General features: G+C 40.3%; 1 protein-coding gene across 5 annotated transcripts in view; it reads right to left on the reverse strand.

Annotated features, from left to right (window-relative positions):
* Positions 1-24,686, reverse strand: part of LOC121368077 — a 72,498-nt gene that overhangs the window by 21,730 nt on the left and 26,082 nt on the right. For all 5 annotated transcript variants that reach the window (XM_041492610.1, XM_041492611.1, XM_041492609.1 and 2 more), the window contains one exon: positions 10,092-10,187. In XM_041492610.1, the coding sequence (XP_041348544.1) occupies positions 10,092-10,187 (96 nt within the window). The remainder of the gene's footprint in view (positions 1-10,091; positions 10,188-24,686) is intronic.

Raw genomic sequence — 24,686 nt, forward strand, 5'->3', positions numbered from 1 at the left:
CAGGTATTTCTGAGGATCAGAGAAACAGGAATGAAGCTGACCCCAAAGAAGTGTTCGTTCTTCAAGACAAGAATCAAATTCTTAGGTCATGTTGTCTCAGAACATGGTATAGAAGCAGATGGTGAAAAGATTCAGAAGATCCAAGACTGGCCCACTCCAAAGAATCCGAACGAGGTTAGACAGTTCCTTGGATTTGCGGGGTATTATCGTAAGTTCGTTAAAGACTTTGCTAAAATAGCTAAACCTTTAAACGCATTAATGCCTTCAACCAAATCCAAGCGAAATATCAAAACATCTGATAGACCTTGGGAATGGGGACATCGCCAGGAAGAATCGTTTCATAAATTGAAAGATCTTTTATCTTCCCCACCTGTTCTTGGATATGCTGATTATAGTAAACCCTTTGAGTTACATACAGATGCCAGTATCCATGGTTTGGGAGCTGTTTTATATCAGGAGCAGAATGGACTGAAAAGGGTTGTCAGCTATGCTAGCAGAGGATTAAGTAAGTCAGAGAGAAATTATTCAGCTCATCACCTGGAGTTTCTTGCGTTGAAATGGGCGGTAACTGAAAAATTTCACGATTATCTGTATGGTAATACGTTTACTGTTTATACTGATAATAATCCTTTGACGTATATCCTTAATTCTGCTAAACTTGACGCCACAGGACACCGCTGGCTGGCAGCTCTTGCTGCATATAACTTTGACATTGTTTACAGGTCTGGTCTCAACAACGCAGATGCTGATGGGTTGTCCAGATTGCCTGGAATACAAGCCTGTAAACAGGAGTGCAAGAAGATTGGTTCAGAGTCTGTTAGAGCCATTTGCAATGTTTTGTACACTCAACCATTTGTCCAATCTCTTTGCCTTTCAGCAGATACCGTGGTTGATAATCTTCAAGAACATGATATCCAGGGAATGAAGGATCGAGATTGGAGAATGGCGCAGCATTCAGATGATGTTTTGAGACCTTGGGTAGAAAGGGTTCGACTTAAGAAGAAACCCAGTCGTCAGGATTATCCCCATTCACCGGCCAATTCTTCTTTGCATCGGAATTTTGACAACTTTGTACTTCTGCGAGGAGTTCTACACAGGAAGGTGAAAGTTGATAGTCAGGAGCGGTATCAACTGGTACTTCCAGCTGCCTATGTAAGTGATGCTTTGAAAGGTCTGCATACTGACATTGGACATCCAGGAAAAGGGAGGACCTTATCCCTTCTACGAGACCGTTTTTACTGGCCAGGTATGAGTCAGGACGTAGAAGACTGGATTAGAGGATGTGATAGATGTCTTCGTCGGAAGTCTCCTACCAACGCCAGAGCACCGCTTGTGAGTATTTCTAGCTCTCAGCCATTGGAGTTGGTATGTATGGACTTTTTGACGCTCGAAACATCAAAAGGCGGATTTCAACATATTCTTGTTGTTACGGATCACTTCACCCGATACGCGCAGGCCATACCAACTAAAAACATGACAGCTAGGACGACAGCAGAAGTGTTCTTCAATAATTTTGTGGTGCACTATGGTATTCCTAAAAGAATCCATAGTGACCAGGGCGCCAATTTCGAGAGCCGTTTGCTTAAGGAACTCTGTAACATCCTTGGAGTGGAGAAGAGCCGGACGACGTCATACCATCCTATGGGGAACGGCATGTGCGAGCGTTTTAACCGCACATTGCTTGACATGCTGGGTACTCTTCAACCTGACCAGAAGAAAGATTGGAAAAGGTTTGTTGGACCGCTTGTTCATGCTTATAATTGTATAAGACATGAGACAACTAACCAGTCTCCTTTCTTTCTTATGTTTGGTCGAGAACCTAGGTTGCCCATAGATTTAGCTTTTGGGATTGAGACGAACAGACAACACGAGTCTCTGCTGTCGTATACCAAGTCCTTAAAGGAAAAGATACAACAGTCGTATGAACTTGCAGCAAAGACTTCCAAGGTGTCTCAACAGCGACAGAAGTCTGGGTATGACTTGAAGGTCAGAGGTGCTACTCTTCAAGAAGGTGACCGTGTATTGGTAAAGGTTCTGGCTTTCGATGGTAAACACAAGTTGGCGGATCGTTGGGAAGAGTTTCCTTACGTTGTTCTTTTGCAGCCAAACAAGGAGATTCCTGTGTTTGTAGTGCAAAGGGAAGATGGGGTAGGAAGGAAGAGAACTCTTCATAGGAACCATCTCTTGCCTATTGGAGCCATTCCAATTGATGTGAAGAGCCAGCCAACACCGAAGCCTAGGACGAGAAAACCACGAGAAGTAGTTAGCATTGAGGAGAGTGAGTCTGAACAGGACTTTCTGGACGTAGTGCTGTCTACAGCTGCGGATGATACCACAGTCATCGCTGAAGACGCTGTAGATGAGAATGTATCTGTCTTGCCGGATGCTGGTGACGATCAGCTATCTGTTGAGGCAGAGGGTGATGTTTCTGGTGGCAACGACCATGTGCCTAATAACTTGGAAGACGTTGAAGGTACGGACACAGAACCTGATGTTGTTGATCCAGAGGTAGACTCGTCTGAAGGAGAATCTCCTCCAGTATCTCCAGTCAGACTTCCACCACGACCTCCACCGCGACCTCCCCCACGTCGTTCTGCGAGATCGCACAGAAAACCGCAGTGGATGGAGTCTGGTAATTTGTCATGTCCCATAATGTTAACCCCGATTTTGACAGATCCAAGCTTATTGAACAGTTGGCAATTCTTTCTATCCTCGATGGTGCAGGTAAATGACGAGGACGTCATTTCTTCAGGAGGGGAAGTATGTGGCAATATCGAGTTTTATCTGTATATAATAGTATTTTATAATATTTGTAATGTTTCCTGTAACTAATTAAATTGTTATTTACAGGTAGTCATGGTATGTTATGTTTTTTTAATGTTTACTATATCTAATTAATCCAATGTCTCTTTCAGGTAATTCTGAAAAGGATAGTGCTCCTTTAATTTAATCATTTACTTTTAATACAGCTTCTTTATTCCAGGTGCTCTTATTTCAGTCAGCTTGTTAACTGGTGATATGTTGATTAAAAACACAAGCATGAATCTTGCACAAGCAACTAACAATAGCACTTGCATTCTTGCGCTGCGTCTGTCCTTTGTTCTAAACTTTCAAGCTTGGGTCTACTGTAAGCTGGTATTCTGTCTTGGTGTTTCTGTCCAGCTTCTAGTTATATAATCTTCAGCATAAATACTGAGAGCTCTTGTTCTCAGTGTGGAAATGATATTGTCACTATTGCTGTGATATCGTATTCTTAGAGGATTTCTAAGATCGCTATTTCTGAATGCGTGTGTCAGTTACCGGCCAGGTGTTACAACCTTAGTTACACACACTTGGGTTTTAAAAATACATTATCTGATGTTGAATAAAATGTCATTGTCCTGAACCATGCAGCTGTTTGTCATCTATTTTCGAACAAATCAAATGCTGTTACATTAACACATAATACGTGCGATAACATTTTAAAGCCATACGACTGGCTGCTAAAATTAATGTGTTTACAGGGTCACCAATGCCATACTACTCAATGAAAGGACTACTTCGTTTTATCAGTTTCTCTTCTATTATAATATTATTGTATATGGGAGCTTTTTGCTAGAATTCCAGCTGCATGCGTGTACTGCTGCGAAAGTGTTGACAACTGTTACAACATTTGTCTGCATCAGCTAGAGAAGATGTTGATATTCTGTGGATCTTCTATCTCTTTATCCTGACTCATGAATTAAATAAAATTTGATACCATTATAATGTTCATACAATGCAAGCAAAATATAACGTTCACGTGTTATGTACAGCATCCACAAGATCGTGTGTCTGTGTGTGTGTGTGTGTGTGTGTGTGTGTGTCGGCGGGGGGGGGGGGGGGGGGGGGGTACTTTTTGGGATGCTTCAATCAGAGAACTGTTCAAGCAGTTCTATCGATGTTTTTATTAATGGTTGTTTATTATTATTATATTTTTTATTTTATTTTGTTTTATTTTATTTGTTTGTTCTTATGTTAATCAGGTTTGATATTGTTACAACATCAAATACAGATTTTGTGAGGGAAAATCTGAATTACTTTCATTCGAAAACAAAATCTAAATAAATCAAATCTAGGGGATTTCGCCCCCGGGTAGCATCCGATACTTTAAATTATTTTTAAACAAGTTAATACAATAAATACCTCAGTATTATCATCAACTATATAAGTTAATAGTTCTTGTTTCATTAAATTAAAAAAAGATATATATAGTTTTTCTTATGTTACAGCATGCAAGGATCTTATTTACCAAGTAGTACAATGTCGTTATTAAAGGAGTTCTTGAGTTTGCTACCATTTTTAAGATGTTATCGACTAACAGAAACTTTTTAACGATTGTAATTACATATAAAATATATTTTTCTGCATAAAATATTAGTGGCTGTATATTAAACGTGTTTCTGATTGTTCTAATATTTGTACTAGGTTAAATTTTATCTTATTTCCTAAAATATTGTTTTTTCGTACGTACGAAATTATTTGAAGACAAAATCCAGTTTTATTTACGGTTATATGGCGTCAGACATCTGGTTATGGACTACGCAGCTAATGAGAGAGGAAACCCGCTGTCACCACTTCATGGGCTACTCTTTTCGATTAGCAGCAAGGGATATTTTATATGCACTATCCCACAGACAGGATAGTACATACCACGGCCTTTGTTACACCAGTTCTGAACCACTGACTGGAACGAGAAATACCCAATGGGTCCACCGACGGGGATCGATCCTAGACCGACCGCGCATCAAGCGAACGCTTTTCCACTGCGCGACGTCCTTCCCCGATCTTCCCAGGACGACCTCAGTTGTGTAGTGGTTAAGCCACCGGACTTGAGGCTGGTAGGTGCTGGGTTCGCATACCGGTACCGGCTCCCACCCCAGAGCAAGTTTAACGACTCCGTGAGTAGGTGTAAGGTCACTAACCAATTTTTCTCTCATCAGCCACTAACAACTAACCACTGGCATACAGTCCAGATATCTGAGGTACCCAGGACAGCGTGCTTGAACCTTAAAATTGTATATAACCACGGAAGTAAATATAAATGAATAAATGACGTTAAACACTGAATTTTAGGAATTTTTTAAGTTTGTTTTGTTTTGTCACCACTAGAGCACATTAGTTTATTTATCATTGGCTCCGACTCCGATTACAGGGAGACGAAGAATAATTATCCTTTATTTTAGGCTGGTACAGGTAGACCATCTTTCCATCTACGAACATACTTTGACATCAACTTGTTATCTGTGCACACTTCACAGAGTTTCTAAATGAAATCCATGACTCTACACAACTTTGTCCGATTCCACGTCACGTGTGTTACCGACCGACTTTTATTTTCGGAGTTAGTTTGTTTTGTTTAACAACACCTTTAGAGCACATTTATTTATTTATCATGGGGTATTGGATGTCATTTATCATTTATCCATTAGTAGCAAGGGATCTTGTATATGCAACATCCCACAGACGGGAAGGAAGGAAACGACGCACTCAACACATTTTATTTACGGTTATATGGCGTCGGACATATGGTTAAGGACCACACGGATATTGAGAGAGGAAACCCGCTGTCGCCACTTCATGGGCTACTCTTTTCGATTAGCAGCAAGGGATCTTTTATATGCACCATCCCACAGACAGGATAACACATACCACGGCCTTTGATATGCCAGTCGTGGTGCACTGGCTGGAGCGAGAAATAGCCCAATGGGCCCACCCACGGGGATCGATCCCAGACCGACCGCGCATCAAACGAACGTTTTACCACTGAGCTACGTCCCGCCCCCCGCCCCCCACAGATAGGATAACACATACCACGGTCTTTGATATATCAGTCGTAGTGAAAAAATAATTAGCCCAATTGGCCCACCGACGGGGATCGATCCTAGAACGACCGCGCCTTAAGCGAGCGCTTTACCACTGGGCTATGTACCGCACCATTGTTTGGAAGAGAGTAGATACGATGACTTCGACATACAGGTCTTCTATCGATATTTTCCGTTACAATACCGTAAAGAGAGAGACAGAGACAGACAGACAGAGAAAGAGAGAGAGAGAGAGAGAGAGAGAGAGAGAGAGAGAGAGAGAGAGAGAGAGAGAGAGAGAGAGAGAGAGAGAGAGAGAGAGAGAGAGAGAGAGACACACACACACAGACACAGATAGACAGACACACAGCAAGAGAGACAGAGAGATATATAGAGACAGACAGAGAGAGACAGAGACAGAGAGACACACAAAGAGAGAGACAGACACACAGAGAGAGAGAGAGAGAGAGAGAGAGAGAGAGAGAGAGAGGGAGACGGACAGAGACAAATAGAGAGAGACAGAAACACATATACAGAGATAGAGAGAGAGACAGAGAGACACACACACAGAGACACACAGATAGACAGAGACACACAGCAAGAGAGACAGAGATATATAGAGACAGACAGAGAGAGAAAGAGACAGAGAGACACACAAAGAGAGAGACAGACACACATACAGAGAGAGAGAGAGAGAGAGAGAGAGAGAGAGAGAGAGAGAGAGGGAGAGAGAGAGAAAGACGGACAGAGACAAACAGAGAGAGACAGAGACACACATACAGAGAGAGAGAGACAGAGACAGAGACAGAGAGACAGACAGAGACAGAGACATAAGACAGAGACAGAGACAGAGACGTACTCCAGACTAATTTAAGCATCATCATCCCGAATCTGAGCCTGGCAGTGTTTACGACATCCAAGGGTAGACATGACAGGTACGTGTACACGTATCCCTACACAACTGGAATATGTGCAATTAACATGTTGCCCTATCGAAACACACATCAAAGGACCCGTGCTCTTAGGTACGAGGTTTTCCTCTGAAATCGACTCCATCCACAACAAAAAACGATACCAGAGTCCGCCAAACAATATGTTTTCTTTGGTCTTTCGCGTGGTGCCGCGAGCCAATGACGTCACAAGTGGATCGGCATCACTCATCATAGGTAAAACAAATTAAGAATGTCGGACAGATGTGCCGTCGTGTAACGTTACTTTGTGTGTGTATCAAGCTGTGTTGTGTACGGGAGCCCATGTTTTAATAACGAGAACGAACGGGATTTTTTTTTTCAACTTCTGCTTCTCCTGCACAACAAATGCACTGCTACAATCGGAAACCTTCGGTTGTTTTCGTAACCTTTTTAAACCTCGTAGTAAATGACACCAAGAAAAGAACACGAAAACACTATTTATATGGTCTGAAATTTAAGGATGGATGCCAAATGCAGAAGTAACAAGTTCAAGAGCAAACAAATAAACCAAATAAACCAAATGAACAAAACCACCACCCTAACCCCTCGACAACAAAAACAACAACAGCGGGAAAAACACACGACCTCTCCCCACCAAATAAAAACAACAACCACCACACAAACAAACAAACAAACAAACAAACACACACACACACACACACACAGACACACACACTTCGAAAATTATTAAGATTATTTAGAGGAAATTAATACTAAAACGTAGCCTTTCTTACACCGTGTGCAAAGTGTTCACTCAAATATTGATTTTTTTAAAATAAAATATTAATACTTAGTAATAAAACATTCTTCTAAATATTGTATATCATTTAATTTGTTTTATCTCCAGTTTACCTTAAAGTTTTTCTGCACCCTCAAAGGAAGTGTATATTCTGTTGTTCTGCACGATAGTGCATCTACTAGAATGTAATAATGGGCAAGTAAGGATGAATGAAAAGGACACCAGTGGAGAACAAGACACTGATTAATTAATCATAGACTACTGAATGTAAAATGTTTGATAATTCTGACACACAGTCTTCAAAGGACACCCGCTACGTTTTTCCATTGTAAATTTCAAGAACGAATGGCAATCTGTGTGAATGACAAGATCTATAATATGACAGACTTCCGAAACCAGGAACAATGTCTTGTGAAAGAGTAAAATAATATGGCAGTCTTGTGAATGACTAAACAATTTGGCAGTATTGTGAATGACTAAACAATTTGGCAGTCTTGTGAATGACTAAACAAAATATCAGTCTTGCGAATGACTAAAACAATTTGTCAGTCTTGTGAATGACTAAAACAATTTGTCAGTCTTGTGAATGACTAAAACAATTTGGCAGTCTTGTGAATGAGTAAAACAATTTGGCAGTCTTGTGAATGACTAAACAATATATCAGTCTTGTGAATGACTAAAACAATTTGGCAGTCTTGTGAATGACGAAACAATATATCAGTCTTGTGAATGACTAAAACAATTTGGCAGTCTTGTGAATGACAAAACAATATATCAGTCTTGTGAATGACTAAAACAATTTGGCAGTCTTGTGAATGACGAAACAATATATCAGTCTTGTGAACGACTAAAACAATTTGACAGTCTCTTGAATGACTAAAACAATTTGTCAGTCTTGTGAATGACTAAACCAATTTGGCAGTCTTGCGATTGACAACTCCAAAATGGCAGTCTTGCGATTGACAACTCCAATATGGCAGTCTTCTGAATTACAAGAGGGCCATTTCATATCAGGGGCGGCACGGTGTAAAAATAGTGGTACGGCTTGAGACTGCCACTCTCGTTTCAAATTCACCTGTGAATGACATTTTCACAGATACAACAAATAAAACCCACAAAACAAAAAGTGGTACGGCCATGCATATAAAGATTTCCATTTTGTCCCGTCTGGAACACTGTTGATTGCAGATAAGTTTAAAATGTCTGAACACTATTGAGACCACAGTCTGTAGATACACAGCACTGGGTTTAGCAGTAGTTACTCAAATGAAACTCTTATATAAGAACAATATGGTAGTCTTGCGGATAACAAGAACCAAAATGGTAGTCATGTAATTGAATCAAATCATATGTCAGTCTAGCGAATGGCAAGAAGTGAGCTATACTGCAATCTAGCCAGTACAACAACAACAACAACAACAACACAGCAACAGCAACAACAATAATAACAACACACATATTCTCTCTCTCTCTCTCTCTCTCTCTCTCTCTCTCTCTCTCTCTCTCTCTCTCTCTCTCTCTCTCTCTCTCTCTCTCTCTCAAAATTCCAATGTAAAAGTTTTATGAATGACAATATTGATATGACAGTCTTACAAATGACAAAACAAATATAGCAGTCTTGGACGTTTAAAAAATCCTCCAGGCATAAAAAAACCCAAAACAAACAAACAAACAAACAAACAAACAATCAAACAAAAAACTCATACAAAACAAACAATAAGACAGATTTACACATGAAGCAAAAATTTGCTACGGTTTTGCGAATGTCAAAAACGTCAAGAATACTGCCTTCATTAATATTTAAACTTAACCTATAGGTATACATTAAGATAAAATCTGTGTTAATAAATTTCTAGAAATTCTGAGGGAAGATAATAAAGAAAATAGAACAATTTGGGATTGTCGGAGTGTAGATGGGGCGATGTCGTGTGTAGAATCTATAACATCTATCCAACATATAACTTTACAGTTTGCCATTCCAATACTCGGCTATTAGCGATTAACCTGTTTATCTGCAAAGGTGTAAAGCATTTCATGGATCGCTTTATTAACACAGACATCTGCTACAGCTGATTGACTGCATGGCGTTAATCCCTTAAGTTCTAAATACGTCCTGAACAGGATGAGTCCGTATCAGTGAGATACTAACAATATTATTACTGTATCTGTGTCGAGACTATGTATATATGTATATCGCCGATTTCAGAAACCATTCCACGGGCTCTGGAGGTATCGCCCGTCTCTGTCACTATTACTAGTATGTACAGGACGTAGCTTAACGTTATTCGGATTGGCTGGAAAGCCAATAATGAGGTATTAATTCTTAAATGCCCATTTGCGCCATCTGTTGGCATTGGTAGCAGCAGCGGCATATCAGTACAGTGTTGATTTGGTAAACAGATAATCTCGACCGTTAGCAGTGGCATTGATTTTGTTTGTTCCCCTCCCATACTCGCGTGAGACTGACTACACGCGCACACACACACACACACACAGCCACGCTGCACAGAGACATCGCGTGGACAGGTAGATATCTACCTGCAGAGATACCTGACTGACCTGAGGGTAGTGTCTCTCCCCGTCTCCCCGCCATACTGTACGCAGGACCTGTGTCCAGGCTCCTCCCGCCGTATAAAGTTGGTCCTGGGACATCGCCTGAAACAGGTAAGAATTTAATATTCTGTATTCAATGTGGATTTGTTTTTTGTAAAAAAGAAAGTATATTAAATGTGGATTAATCCATACTAAAAGTAAATAAATTAATAACCATATGTATGTATGTATATATTTATTTATATAAAACCCCTCTGAATCGACTTACTAACAAACGTTCTGTTTAAAGAGGTATCCAGTTTAGATAGGTTCTTCTCTGCACTGATGGTGATGAAAGGGACTGAAAAGCGACCGGTTTTGAGGGAATTTCAATTTATTACGGTTCTGGTTTACAAGGGTTTCACTATATATACATGCATGCATACATGCTTACATACATGCATACATGCATACATACATGCATACATGCATACATACATACATACATACATACATACGTATACATATACATACATACATACATACATACATACATACATACATACATACATACATACATACATACATACATACATACATACATACATACAGACATACATACAGACAGACAGACAGACAGACATCAGACATCAGACATACATACATACATACACACACACACACACACACACACACACACACACATACATACATACATACACATACAGATCTGCCCATGCAGTTTACAGTCGACGTAGCGTTGATATTGGTAAACTTATGAAGGAGGAGTTTTTAAATCTGCAAACTGTTATGAAAAACCCTATTACGGCACGTCCGGTTATTGCATATAGAAAAAATCCAAGTCTCAAGGATATCTTAGTCTCCACCCGACTACACGCCGCCTAAGCCTGCGTCTAAGCCTCTAAGCCGGTCCATTTTTCAGTGGTTGGTTTGTTGTTATCCCTTTCCTAACAATTTTTTTTTTTTAAACAAATACATCGTATCCGGCTGTAAACAAAACATAGTACTAGCCAAATAAATTTAAAACAAGACTGACCGAAAAACAGTTATATTTTGTATATCACAACGGTCAATTTAAAATCAATTTCGAATCCCTGGGGCAAAATTAGAAAATAACAATTTTTTAGTTTTTAAAAAATTCCTGAGCCAGTTCATTCATTCTTAAATACATACACGCACAGATCTGCCCAGTGTTTCATGTACGTAAACGGGATCGACCGCGTAGATTGTAGGCCCCATGCATATGGTTGAGTTAAAGAAACTTCCTTTTTTATGGAAGCTTCGATAGCTCAGAGCGTATCGTGGTTAGTCTTGCAATTTGCGGGCGATTCGGTGCCACAGGTTCGAGTCCCAGCAACAGCATGGGACAATTTTTGAGGCCAGAAAGGATTTAATTATCCCCTGCGCCAGTGCGTTAATATCTATGTATGTAATAGTCAACCTTGACATACATACAATATATAGATATTCATACATCAATACATACTAGCCAGTGCCAGGTCTGCCCAGTGTTTCATGTACGTAAGCGGGATCGACCGCGTAGATTGTAGGCCCCATGCATATGGTTGAGTTAAAGAAACTTCCTTTTTTATGGAAGCTTCGATAGCTCAGAGCGTATCGTGGTTAGTCTTGCAATTTGCGGGCGATTCGGTGCCACAGGTTCGAGTCCCAGCAACGGCATGGGACAATTTTTGAGGCCAGAAAGGATTTAATTATCCCCTGCGCCAGTGCGTTAATATCTATGTATGTAATAGTCAACCTCGACATACATACAATATATAGATATTCATACATCTATACATATACATACATATAGACATACATACATACATACATACACATACATACATACAGACAGACAGACAGACAGCAGACATCAGACATACAGACATACATACACACACACACATACATACATACATACACACACACACACACACACACACACACACACACATAGACATAGACATAGATATAGATATAGATATATAGATATAGATATATACAGTGAAACCCCTCAACACCGGACCCCCCTCAACACCGGACCCCCTCTAAACCGGAATCCCCTCAAAACCGGACGTTTTCCGCGTGCCCGTGATTTACACATCTTTTAACACTATATTTTACCCCTCTAAACCGGAAACCCCTCTAAACTGAACACCGGACAAACAATTCGGTCCCAATGTGTCAACTTAGTGTAAATCCTACCCCTGAAAACCGGACGATCAAACCGATACCAATCAATATGGCGCCCACCTGTCTGTGAACACCGATGGCTAGTGCAATATGCGCATGCTCGAGATCGCTGTTATTAGTGTAATCACCGTTGCATACAGTACAGGTACTGCTCAGCAGGCAAGATTAGCAACTTGACAATAAACAATTAAAAGGACTGATCGCAAGCTTTGGTATGGAGTTAACTACTGTAAACACATTGATTGTGTTGTAATTATGGTTAACATTAGCGGAGTTCGGGTTTGGGTTAGATGCCTTTATTAAGTTACGAGTGTGTTTTAAGGTCTTAAATGTGATCCTTCACAAACATGTCTCATGATTACCCTCCCGCCCCAGGATTGGTCACTGGCGAAGTCAGAGGCTAAATCCGGGGCGGGCGTGCCTGAACCCTTGTGGATAGGGGCACGTTAATTGAGTTGCCCGTTGCCCGTTGTCTCATGATTTGCTTCAAAGATTGACACAAATAACAGGGAATGTGTTGGGTTTTTTTAAATGTTTGTTTAGCGAAATAAAGAGTAAGCAAAAGTATATGTTGGCTTTGCGTAGTCGAATAGATGTTAGTAGTGTTTCATTTTCATGTCGATTTTCAACATGACGGAACGTCCAGCTAAACGTCGCCGTGTTGAACTCTCGCTCGATGATAAACTCAAAATAATTAAAAGTTTCGAAATTGTACCTAAACCAACGTTAAGATCTTTGAGTGAAAAGTTTAGTATTGGCAAATCAACAGTTGGAGATATCATCAAAAAACGAGAGGTTTATGGACTTTTTAATGTATTTTTTATTCAATATTACTCCCATGGATGTTTTTATTTTTCTAAATGCTCATAAATGCACCATTTTTCAACATATTCTTGTTGTTCTTGTTTTAAAACACTTTAACACTTTCCCTATTTTATGGAGAACGGAAGGTATTTCCGTCCAGGCAGACCCCTGAAAACCGGACACCTCTGAAACCGGACATTTTACTTGGTCCCATGGATGTCCGGTATTGAGGGGTTTCACTGTATATATATATATATATATATATATATATATATATATACACACACACACACACACATACACACATACATACCTATATATATATATATATATATATATATATATATATATATATATATATATATATATATATATATATATATATACACACACACACACACACACACACACACACACACACACACACACACACACATACATAATACATACATACAACCTCGACATACATACATACAATATGTAGATATTCATACATCAATACATACCAGCCAGTGCCAGGTCTGCCCACTGCACGTAAGCGGGATCGACCGCGTAGATTGTAGGCCCCATGCATGTGGTTGAGTTAAAGGGCATCCTTTTTTATGGATGCCTCGATAGCTCAGAGCGCATCGTGGTTAGTCTCGCAATTTGCGGGCGATTCGGTGCCACAGGTTCGAGTCCCAGTAACGGCATGGGACAATATGTGAGGCCAGAAAGGATTTAATTATCCTGTGTGCCAATGTGTTAATATCTATGTATGTAACAGTCAACCTCGACATACATACAATATATAGATATTCATACATCAATACATACATACATACATACATACACACATATATATATATATATATTATTATTATTATTATTTTATTATTACTACTACTATTATTAAAATTACACTAGACGAGGAATCCCACCCAGTACCCGCCTCTGCCACTTCCTGACATTGATAAATCAAACGGTTATTACTGTCTCTTGTGTATTTTATTGACAGTAGTTGTTTGATTTCGAGTTATATATTTTACCTTGTTTATTGCATTGCCCGCGAGTTCCTGGCATGGTTAATAAATAGCTGCTGTGCTGGTGTTTGTATTAGGCCAATACGAATTGAAAATGTTTAGGTTTTGTTATATTTAATATTCTGACATCAGGTGCATTAATAAAATATAATATGTCTGTCTGTTTGTCTTTCTGCATTACAAACAAAATGGAAACTGGTAGAAAGGAAACATAAATAATGATAACAAAAGGTCGTAATTAATCTGGTGGGGAGGGGCGAGGTGTGGAGGGGTGGGGTGGGGTGGTATGCTGCCCTGCTCATATTGAATCGTAAATGTTCTAATAGCCTTCTGGTTTTCTTCTCTCTTTTTTTATTCTTATTCTTCTTTTTGGGTTTGTGTGTTTATTTATTTATTTGTTTGTTGATGGATTTTGGGGTTTTGGGGTTGTAGTTTTTTTGGGGTTTTTTGTTTTTTGTTTGTTTTTGTTTGTTTTGTTGTTGTTGGGCTTTTTTTGGGGGGTGGGGGGTTGTTTGTTTTAGTTTTCTTATTCTTTTTATTATTAGGCCTTTTTATTAATAAATGTTTTAAAAATTGGGGTCGGGGGATCTTTTGCTATTTTTTAAATACTTTTTTCTTTTTTAGGGTGGGGTGAAACTTATAAAGCTTATAGATTCGCTTTTAATATTTTGGTCATGTATGTTACATTCCTATTCCACCATAGTTATGTATGTGCGGATTTATTTATTACTACTTATAAACAAACACAAACACACTTTTCAAAAAACGAATGGAAATCTGGCACCTCCAATAAAACCCTAACACACCTACTCTAAACAAATAAACAACAACAAAAAAGACAAACAAGAAGAAGATGAAAACAGATAACTATAAATAAACATGAATACATATGATTTATTTTTATTTCATTTCAACTGATTTTCGTGCTTATATCCAATTAAGGTTCAAACACGCTGTCCTGGGCACACACACCTCAGCTATCTATGCTGCCTGTCAAGGACAGTGGCTTAGTTAGTGAGAGAGAAGAAGGTGTAGTGGTCTTACACCTTCCCACTGAGTCGTTAAAACTCGCTTTGGGTTTGGGAGCCGGTACCGGGCTGCGAACCCTGTACCTACCAACCTTATGTCTGATGGCTTAACCACGCCACTACCGAGGCCGATAATACGTACATATAATATATGTGTTTGAACCTTAATTGAATACAAGCACGAAAATAAGTTGAAATGAAATGAAAATAAATCATATGTATTCATGTTTATTTATAGTTATCTGTTTTCATCATCATCATATTATGAGATTTAGATATGCCTTTTGTTTGAAGAGTTAATTACGAAAACACCACGGATTGTTAACACAAGTACTAATGGCTTGCACAGCTGGTGTGTAAAGTAAATCGAAACTACCGTGAGTGTAGCGGGAAAACCCCAGTCCGACTGAGATGTACACAACTATATGTATCTTCGTGATCTTGTCTCAAATGACGAGTTTCGCGCAAAACGTACTCGAGCGTTGACATTTAGAACTAACAATGTTTGTTTTGTTTTTGTTTTGTTAGTGTTTTGTTTGTTGTTTCCTTCTTTTGTGTGTGCGTGCGCGCGCGCGCGCGCGCGAGAGAGAGAGAGAGAGAGAGAGAGAGAGAGAGAGTGTGTGTGTGTGTGGTGTGTGTGTGTGTGTGTGCGCGCGCGCGTGTGTATTTTGGGGGTTGGGTGGTAATGGGTTTTTGTTTTGTTTTATTTTATTTTATTTGTTTTTGTTTGATGATGGGTTTGGGTTTGTTGGGGGTTTTTTTTGGGTTTTTTTTTGGGGGGGGGTGATTTTTTTCGGAATGGGGGTGGGGGTAGCTACTGTTATTTTGCTAATCCTATTAACGGAGAGCCTAAAAAAATATTTGTAAAAACCTTTTAAACGGTGTTGTATTTTTAGGTGGGTTTTTTTGTTTTGTTTTTTGTTTTGTTGTTTTTTGTTTGTTAGATTAAATGTGCCCTGACTTTTGTTTACTCTCACTTGGTTATTTTGGGCTAGGTACGGCCAAGGCATTATATAGGAAGGAAGGAAGGAAACTGTGTTTTACGTGCCCCTATCCACAGAGGTTCAGGCACGCACTTCGGATTTAGCCTCTGACTTCGCCAGTGACCAACTCCGGAGCAGGGTTTTTTTCCAGTGGGGTTTTATCCTGGATTCGGATTATATAGCTCGATACTAATACTAAATATTTTCTTTATCTGTTCATGTATTACTCTATGTTACCTCATTTTTGCATCCGGCCATTCGGCCATTATCGCGAATGTTATCCGTTTTGGAGAACAAAGATATTATCCAAATCTAAGCCCCGGGCTTAAACGTGAAAAAACATGACATCTTGATTACCAGCCAGTTGTTACTACTCATTACCCGTAATAGTATTTATACCCAGATTGACAAACACGTCTGGATATTCACCATGTGTTACATACAGTCCCGGACCTCACCATCGTATTGGCGGAGGAATCGAGGTCAGTAGGCCTAGAAGAGCGCTTAGCTGAGGTGCGATGGGACGCAGGAACGATCGCAGTCTATAGATTATTGTCCCACCACTGGCACCTTAAGGGCCGTGGTATATAGTTGTCTTATCTATTGGAAATTGCAGCGTTTTTGAATGGACTAGTCTATGTGGTGGCAGCTGGTCCACCCATATTCTCTCTCTCTCTCTCTCTCTCTCTCTCTCTCTCTCTCTCTCTCTCTCTCTCTCTCTCTCTCTCTCTCTCTCTCTCTCTCTCTCTCTCTCTCTCCCCTGTATGTGTGTCTGTCTCTCTTTGTGTGTCTCTCTGTCTCTGTCTGTCTCTATATATCTCTCTGTTTCTCTTGTTGTGTGTCTCTGTCTATCAGTCTGTCTCTGTGTGTGTCTCTCTCTCTCCCTCTCTCTCTCTCTCTCTCTCTCTCTCTCTCTCTCTCTCCCTCCCTCCCTCTCCTCTCTCTCTCTCTCTCTCTCTCTCTCTCTCTCTCTCTCTCTCTCTCTCTCTCTCTCTCTCTCTCTCTCTCTCTCTCTCTCTCTCTCTCTCTCTCTCTCTCTCTCTCTCTCTCTCTCTGGATACATCGGAAGGCAGCTAAATGTCTACGAGCACTCTTCCTCCTCAAATTCGTCCTGGAGACGACCATGGGGTCTTTCCCAGATATTTTAAGTATCCTGTCTAAAATAATGAATAAGTGCTGTTTAGATAATAGTCTTTCCTTCGTCAATGAAAAAGATGCCAACGCATGCAAGTGCCCGACAACTGGTGTGTATAAAAGGCCGTGTATATGCTGTTCTGTCACCTTTCCTGTCCCGGACGGAGGAGGCGGCCGAGGCCGGCTCTTGTGCCCAAGACAGGCGTGCGCTACAACAGCTTGCTCTGAATGTGCACGTAAAGCCCTATGACCTGACTTGACCTGTTCTGTCTGTGAGAAAATGCATATAAAGGATCCCTTGCTGCTAATGGAACTGGGAAAAAAAATGTAGCGGGCTTCCTCTAAGACTGTGTGTCCCAAAATACTAAATGTTTGACATCCAATAGCCGATGATTAATAAATCAATGTGCTCTAGTAGTGTTATTAAACAAAACAGACATTAGCATTAGTTACCCAGGTCTAAAGATAGTATCCCCCTCCCCCCCACAACTTGCAGTTGAAAGACGAATTCATATAAGAGGGTCTCTCCAACTCTACGTCACAGAATGCTTATGAATATTAATGAGCAAGCGAAAGACCCGTATGTCAGGCATACTTGTTTCGCTTCTCAATTGTGTCGCTATAGGAATACAACGAATCGAGTTCTCTGCAACGCAGTATTATTGCATGAAATAACATGACTCTTTGATTAAATCCCTAAGGGGTAATATATCGATTTGTCCGTGATCTGCATGCCTACACATCTATAATTATAGACGTAATCCGTAATGCGTAATCAGAAACAGTCACTTTTTATGCAAATGGGTCGAGTAGATTCCACTAATGCGTGCGTAATACTTTAACATTCTCATATACCACGACGGTTTCAAGCATGTCCGCCTCAGGGCTCGGTCTCTGGGAAGCCTGGGGCCCAATCCGGGACGGAATTCCACTAATTCGTCCTTCATACGCGTGTACGTATCCGATTGTGAATACGTTTAAGCATACGGATAACGGACTCGGTGGTGTCGCGGTGAAGCCATCGGACTACAGGCTGATGGGTACAGGGTTCGCAGCCTGGTATCGGCTCCCACCCAGAGCGAATTTTAACGACTCAAATGGGTTGTTGTAAGACCACTGCACACTCTTCTCTCTCACTAACCACTAACCAACTAACAACTAACCCACTGTCCTGGACAGACAGGAAATGATTTATTTAACGATGCACTCAACACATTTTATTTACGGTTATATGGCGTTGGACAGACAGCCCAGATAGCTGAGATATGTGTCCAGGACATCTTAATCCGACGCCTATGTAAAGCTCTTACATTTTTCTCTTAATCACAATAATAGTGATCTGTATATCCGTCAGTGTATGTTGTTTTATTAACTGAATTGGTGGAATTTCGCAGTGATATTTTAAATCGACTTTTATTTACTATAACAGTATGTATTAATCTTTTATAATTTAAAAGAAACATGGGGCGGGACGAATCCCAGTAGTGAAAACGCTCGTATAATGCGTGGTCAGTCCGGGATCGATTCCTGTCGACTATATCTCGTTCCACCCCACCCCCCCCCCCCCTATTTTTTTTTCCAGCTAACTAAATGAATGTGATATGATAGAACGCGATGTTACCAGTGACTTTGTTCGCGAGCGTGCGCATACCTGAACATTCCAACGGTATAAAGTGTGAGAAAGAAAATTCGTTGCCGCCACATTAGAAAATGCAACAAGGTGCCTACTATGTGCGCTGTGCCAGTCAGAATATACCGTACTACAACCTCTGAGTTGCGTAGTTTAGTTGAGTTGCGTAGAAGAAAGACAGAAAACTAATTGTTAAAAATTGTTACTGCAAAATGATTCGTGGGAACAAATGCACCTATGTCTATATAGCGTTACTTGGGGACCATATCAAATATATACTTGTGCATGCGTACATGTTTTAGTATGTGCGTGCATGCGTGCGTGCGTGTGCGTGCGTGCGTGTGTGTGTGTGTGTGTGTGCATATATATCCAGTCTCAAATACATTCAGAAATATCATTCTGGAGAAGAAAAAACCCCACGTGTTACTTTGTATGCGCCCGTGATTGCATGCGTGCGCACACGGGTATGCATGCGTGTTGTTTATTTTGGTGTGAATGGGGTGGGTAGAAGATTTAATCGTACCACTTATACAACTGTAATGCTCTCGTTTGAATAGGGTGGATAGAAGTTTTAATCGTACCACTTATACAACTGTAATGCTCACGTTTGAATAGGGTGGATAGAAAATTTAATCGTACCACTTATATAACTGTAATGCTCACGTTTGAATAGGGTGGATAGAAGATTTAATCGTACCACTTATATAACTGTAATGCTCACGTTTGAATAGGGTGGGTAGAAGATTTAAAGGGAGATTCCTGAGTTTGCTGCGATTTTTAAGATGTTATCGACTAACAGACACTTTTTAACGATTGTAATTACATATCAAATATATTTTTCTGTTTAAACTATTAGTGGCTGTATATTAAACGTGTTTCTGATCGTTCTAATATTTGTACTAGGTTAAATTTAATTTTATTTCCTAAAAGTGGGTTTTTTCGTACGTACGAAATCCAGTTTGGGTTCCTTACAAATATTAAGACGACCAGAAACACATTGAATATACAGACATTGACGATCTAAATAAGAAAATATATTTAATATGCAAGTTTAATCGTAGAAATATTTTATTAGTCGGAAACATCTTACAATGCAGCAAACTCAGGAATGTCCCTTTAATCGTACCACTTATACAACTGTAATGCTCTCGTTTGAATAGGGTGGGTAGAAGATTTAATCGTAGCACTTATACAACTGTAATGCTCTCGTTTGAATAGGGTGGGTAGAAGATTTAATCGTAGCACTTATACAACTGTAATGCTCTCGTTTGAATAGGGTGGGTAGAAGATTTAATCGTAGCACTTATACAACTGTAATGCTCTCGTTTGAATAGGGTGGGTAGAAGATTTAATCGTACCACTTATACAACTGTAATGCTCTCGTTTGAATAGGGTGGGTAGAAGATTTAATCGTACCACTTATACAACTGTAATGCTCTCGTTTGAATAGGGTGGGTAGAAGATTTAATCGTACACTTATACAACTGTAATGCTCTCGTTTGAATAGGGTGGGTAGAAGATTTAATCGTACCACTTATATAACTGTAATGCTCTCGTTTGAATAGGGTGGGTAGAAGATTTAATCGTACCACTTATACAACTGTAATGCTCTCGTTTGAATAGGGTGGGTAGAAGATTTAATCGTACCACTTATACAACTGTAATGCTCTCGTTTGAATAGGGTGGGTAGAAGATTTAATCGTACCACTTATACAACTGTAATGCTCTCGTTTGAATAGGGTGGGTAGAAGATTTAATCGTAGCACTTATACAACTGTAATGCTCTCGTTTGAATAGGGTGGGTAGAAGATTTAATCGTAGCACTTATAGGCCTATAACCATAATGCCCTCGTTTAAAATGTAGCACGACAATGTGTTCAGCTGTTCACACAAATGTCATACCAGCCCGTTTGTCATGACACACTTAATGGGATCGCTACCATTAGTAATCAGTTAACGAATTGCATGAATACTCGCCACCGGCCTTTATGCGTGGATCAATTGTCTCGGTTTTAGAACTATGCCGTGGAGTGGAATCAATTGTCTTTTTTTATTGATGCTCTTGATTGCCCCTTGGTTCGATATCCCATAGATGCCTCGCAGTCGCAGCTATAACGATATCAAACTGTGTATTGACACAACAAATCACGATATTGGGCCATTAACGAAAAACAATTATTTTAGGTGCTTTCAATGTAGTAGTTAACTCAATGTGGTGCGGCAGGTATCTCCTATATATTAATATATATATATATATTAGTAATTAAGTAGATTTGTATATTAAATGCTCATGAAGTCGCCATGATGGTTAATAGATGGAGCCCACTCACTGGATTTCAGAGCGGTACACCTTTGTGGTACCATATCAGGTCAGGTCATGTCAGGTCAGGTCAGAGAAGTTAACGCGCACGTTCAGAACAAGCTGTTGTAGCGCACGACTGTCTTGGGCGCAGGTGTTGGCCTCAACCGGCTCCTCCGTCCAGGACAGGAAAGGGGTGGGGTGGGGGGAAGGGGGAACCGCCTGTACTGGCAGGTGCAAGAGAGCACCGGCAGTCCGTCCGGGGTCGGTAACAGGCGGAGGGGTGGTACCATGCGCGAATGCAGAGATTTTTACAGGGGGCGGGGACCTGGGGTCTAGAGCGAACGACGTTTATAGCGGGTCGCGTCCATCTTCATAAATCAAGGCTAATATTCGTTCCTCGTATTCAGCCTTGATACATGTCTTGATTTATGAAGATGGGTCGCGTCATGCTCCCCCAGAAAATTTATTGAACAATTGCGCAAGAGGGGCTTTGACTCTTGAACACGCGCCTGGATGATTCCATTCGGGGAAGGTGGGTGAAGGAGGCAGATTTGGTCAGTATCAAACACTGTCCAAACTGAAATTTGCGTCATTTGTAATTTGTTTCTTGTCTGTCTGGCCGCACGCGCGTGTCTAGATTCATTTTGAAATGTTAAAAAAAACATCAACGACCAGGGACGTCGTTCAATTAAATAACATTCATCTGATTTTACTATTTAGTTTCCCTCGGTTGACCCATTGGTCTATTTCCCATTCCTAAAAATGTGTCACTACTAATATATCAAAATGTATCAAAACGTTCAGCCAGCAAACGTTTCGCTAACGTTCGCGAACTATTTGATTGGTTCCCGATGTGTCCATTTGGTTTAACGTGAGGCGCCTAAGGCCCAAAACACACCAGCCCTAAGTTCAGCCAGCAAACGTTTCGCTAACGTTCGCTAACTATTTGACTGGTTCCTAACATCGCAATTTGGTTTACCGTGAAGCGCATAAACCAGTCTAGCGGACGTTTACCCGCTCGGTCTGGCTGAACGCAGCCCGGGTCTGGGTCTGGTTCTGGGTCTGCTTACCTTACTCGCCAGTCCCAAACCCAGACCCAGACCGGTGTGTTTTGGGCCTAAACCAGTCTAGCGGATGTTTTTCCGCTCGGTTTGGTTGAACGCAGCCATAGTACCGTGTAATAAAGTGCATTCCTTGACGAGAAAAACCCCAAACCCGTAGATTATTATGGGCACCATTTAAGATTTTACCATATTGACACTATATAAATTGACATGCTATATAAAATTAATCTCAGTCGAGTGATATCTACCAACCACACTCGATGGTGTCATAGCTAAGCCATCAGACATAAAAATGGCAGGTACTGGGCTCGCAGCCCGGCACCGGCTCCCACCCACAGCGAGTTTTAAGGAATCAATGGGTAGGTGCAAGACCACTAACACCGACTTCTCTCACTGACTACTGACCACTAAACCCACTGTCCTGGACAGTCAGAGCAGATAGTTGAGATGTGTGCCCAGGACAGCGTACTGGAACCGTAGCTGGTTATAAGCACGAAAATAAAGTTGAAACGAATAAAGTGAGAGCTGCTCTTAAACGCCGAAGTCTAAAATCTAAAATTAAAACCCTAACTTTTAGACGAAAAAAGCTGCTTATGTTGCAAAAGTGTCTTTAGAACGCTAGACAAAGCGTCACAGTTACCGTATGTTACATACAAAACAAACAAACAAACAAAAACCCCCCACCAACCCCGCTTTCCTCATGAATCGGTCAGTTCCTATAGCAACTGAAAAGGCGTGCATTAATCATTCATATTTTGAGTAGGCGTAAAGTAATAATAATAAAAAAAAATTGTCGAAAGAATTAGTCTTACAAACACGATTGTTTCTTTAGCAACTGAAAAGTCGTGCATGAATATTTAATATTAAAAAAATAAAAAATTGAAGGAGAACTTTGTTATGTGTACAATTAGGTCACAAGCACAATAATTATTGCACGGCGTTTTTTAATACGTATTTATTACTGTATATTCATGGTGTCTTATATGTATATCGCTAAAACGGAACAAAAGACACTTGAAAAGTTGTAATGTCACACACGCATGCATATACATGCCTACATACATACATACATACATACATACATACATACTTGATGCCACAATAGCTTAAAAGGTATCGTGGCAAGTCTGCAAAGTTGCGGGCGATTCGGTGCCTTAGGTTCGAGTCCCAGCAACGGCACGGGACAATTTGTGAGGCCAGAAAGGATTTAATTATCCCCTGCGCCAGTGCGTTAATATCTATGTATGTAACAGTCAACCTCGACATACATACAATATATAGATATCCATACATCAATACATACAAACATACATACATACATACATATATACACACACACACACACACACACACACACACACACATACATACATACATACATACATACATACATACATACATACATACAATGCATACATACATACATACATACATACATATATGCATACATACATACATACATACATACATACATACATACATACATACATCCATCCATCCATACATACATACATACATACATACATGCATGCATCCATACATCCATACATCCATACATACATACTAACAAACATATATATGTATATATAAGGATTTGGTTGTGTAGTGGTTAAGTAATCGGACTTCAGACTTTATAAGTTCTGGGTTCGAATCACGGAACCGATTTTCACCCAGAACTAGTTTTAACGGTTTAATTGGTAGGCGTATTTCCACTACACCGATTAACTAACCACTAATTCAACAACTACTAATCCAGTGCACGGTACAGACAAACAGCCCAGATAGCTGAGGTGTGTAAGTGTGTGTGTGTGTGTGTGTGTGTGTGTGTGTGTGTGTGTGTGTGTTTAGGACTGTGTGCTTCACACTTAATTGGACATAACCGGCCTCGGAGGTGTCGTGGTTAAGCCATCGCACATAAGGCTGGCTGGTAGGTACATGTACAAGGTTCGCAGCCCGGTATCGGTTCCCACCCAGAGCGAGTTTTAACGACTCAGTGGGTAGGTGTAAGACCACTACACCCTCCCCTATCTCACTAACTACTAACAACTAACCCACTGTCCTGAACAGACAGCCCAGATAGCTGATGTGTGTTCCCGTAACAGCGTGCTTGAACCGTAATTTGATATAAGCACAAACATAAATGAAATAAATGAATTAAAGTGTTTCTTTGTATTTATATAGTAAAACAATTATCCAAGGGACTATATTTCAAAAACGGATGCACTGAATGAACACCCACATCACCACCGGCCGCACGTGGCGATTCATGTTCCGTTCACAGAACACCCCTCGACGTAATCATATTTAACGTCGCTGGCGGCTCACGCGCCGCTGAATTAATGCAAAAACTAAAAACGATTGATTGGAATGAACCGAGGATCCCCTAGACACGCAAACAGAAATTCGGTTTATTAAGAGCAATAATCGACAGTTGACTT

The sequence above is a fragment of the Gigantopelta aegis genome, chromosome 3 (assembly GCF_016097555.1).
Source record: "Gigantopelta aegis isolate Gae_Host chromosome 3, Gae_host_genome, whole genome shotgun sequence".
NCBI lineage: Eukaryota > Metazoa > Mollusca > Gastropoda > Neomphalida > Peltospiridae > Gigantopelta > Gigantopelta aegis.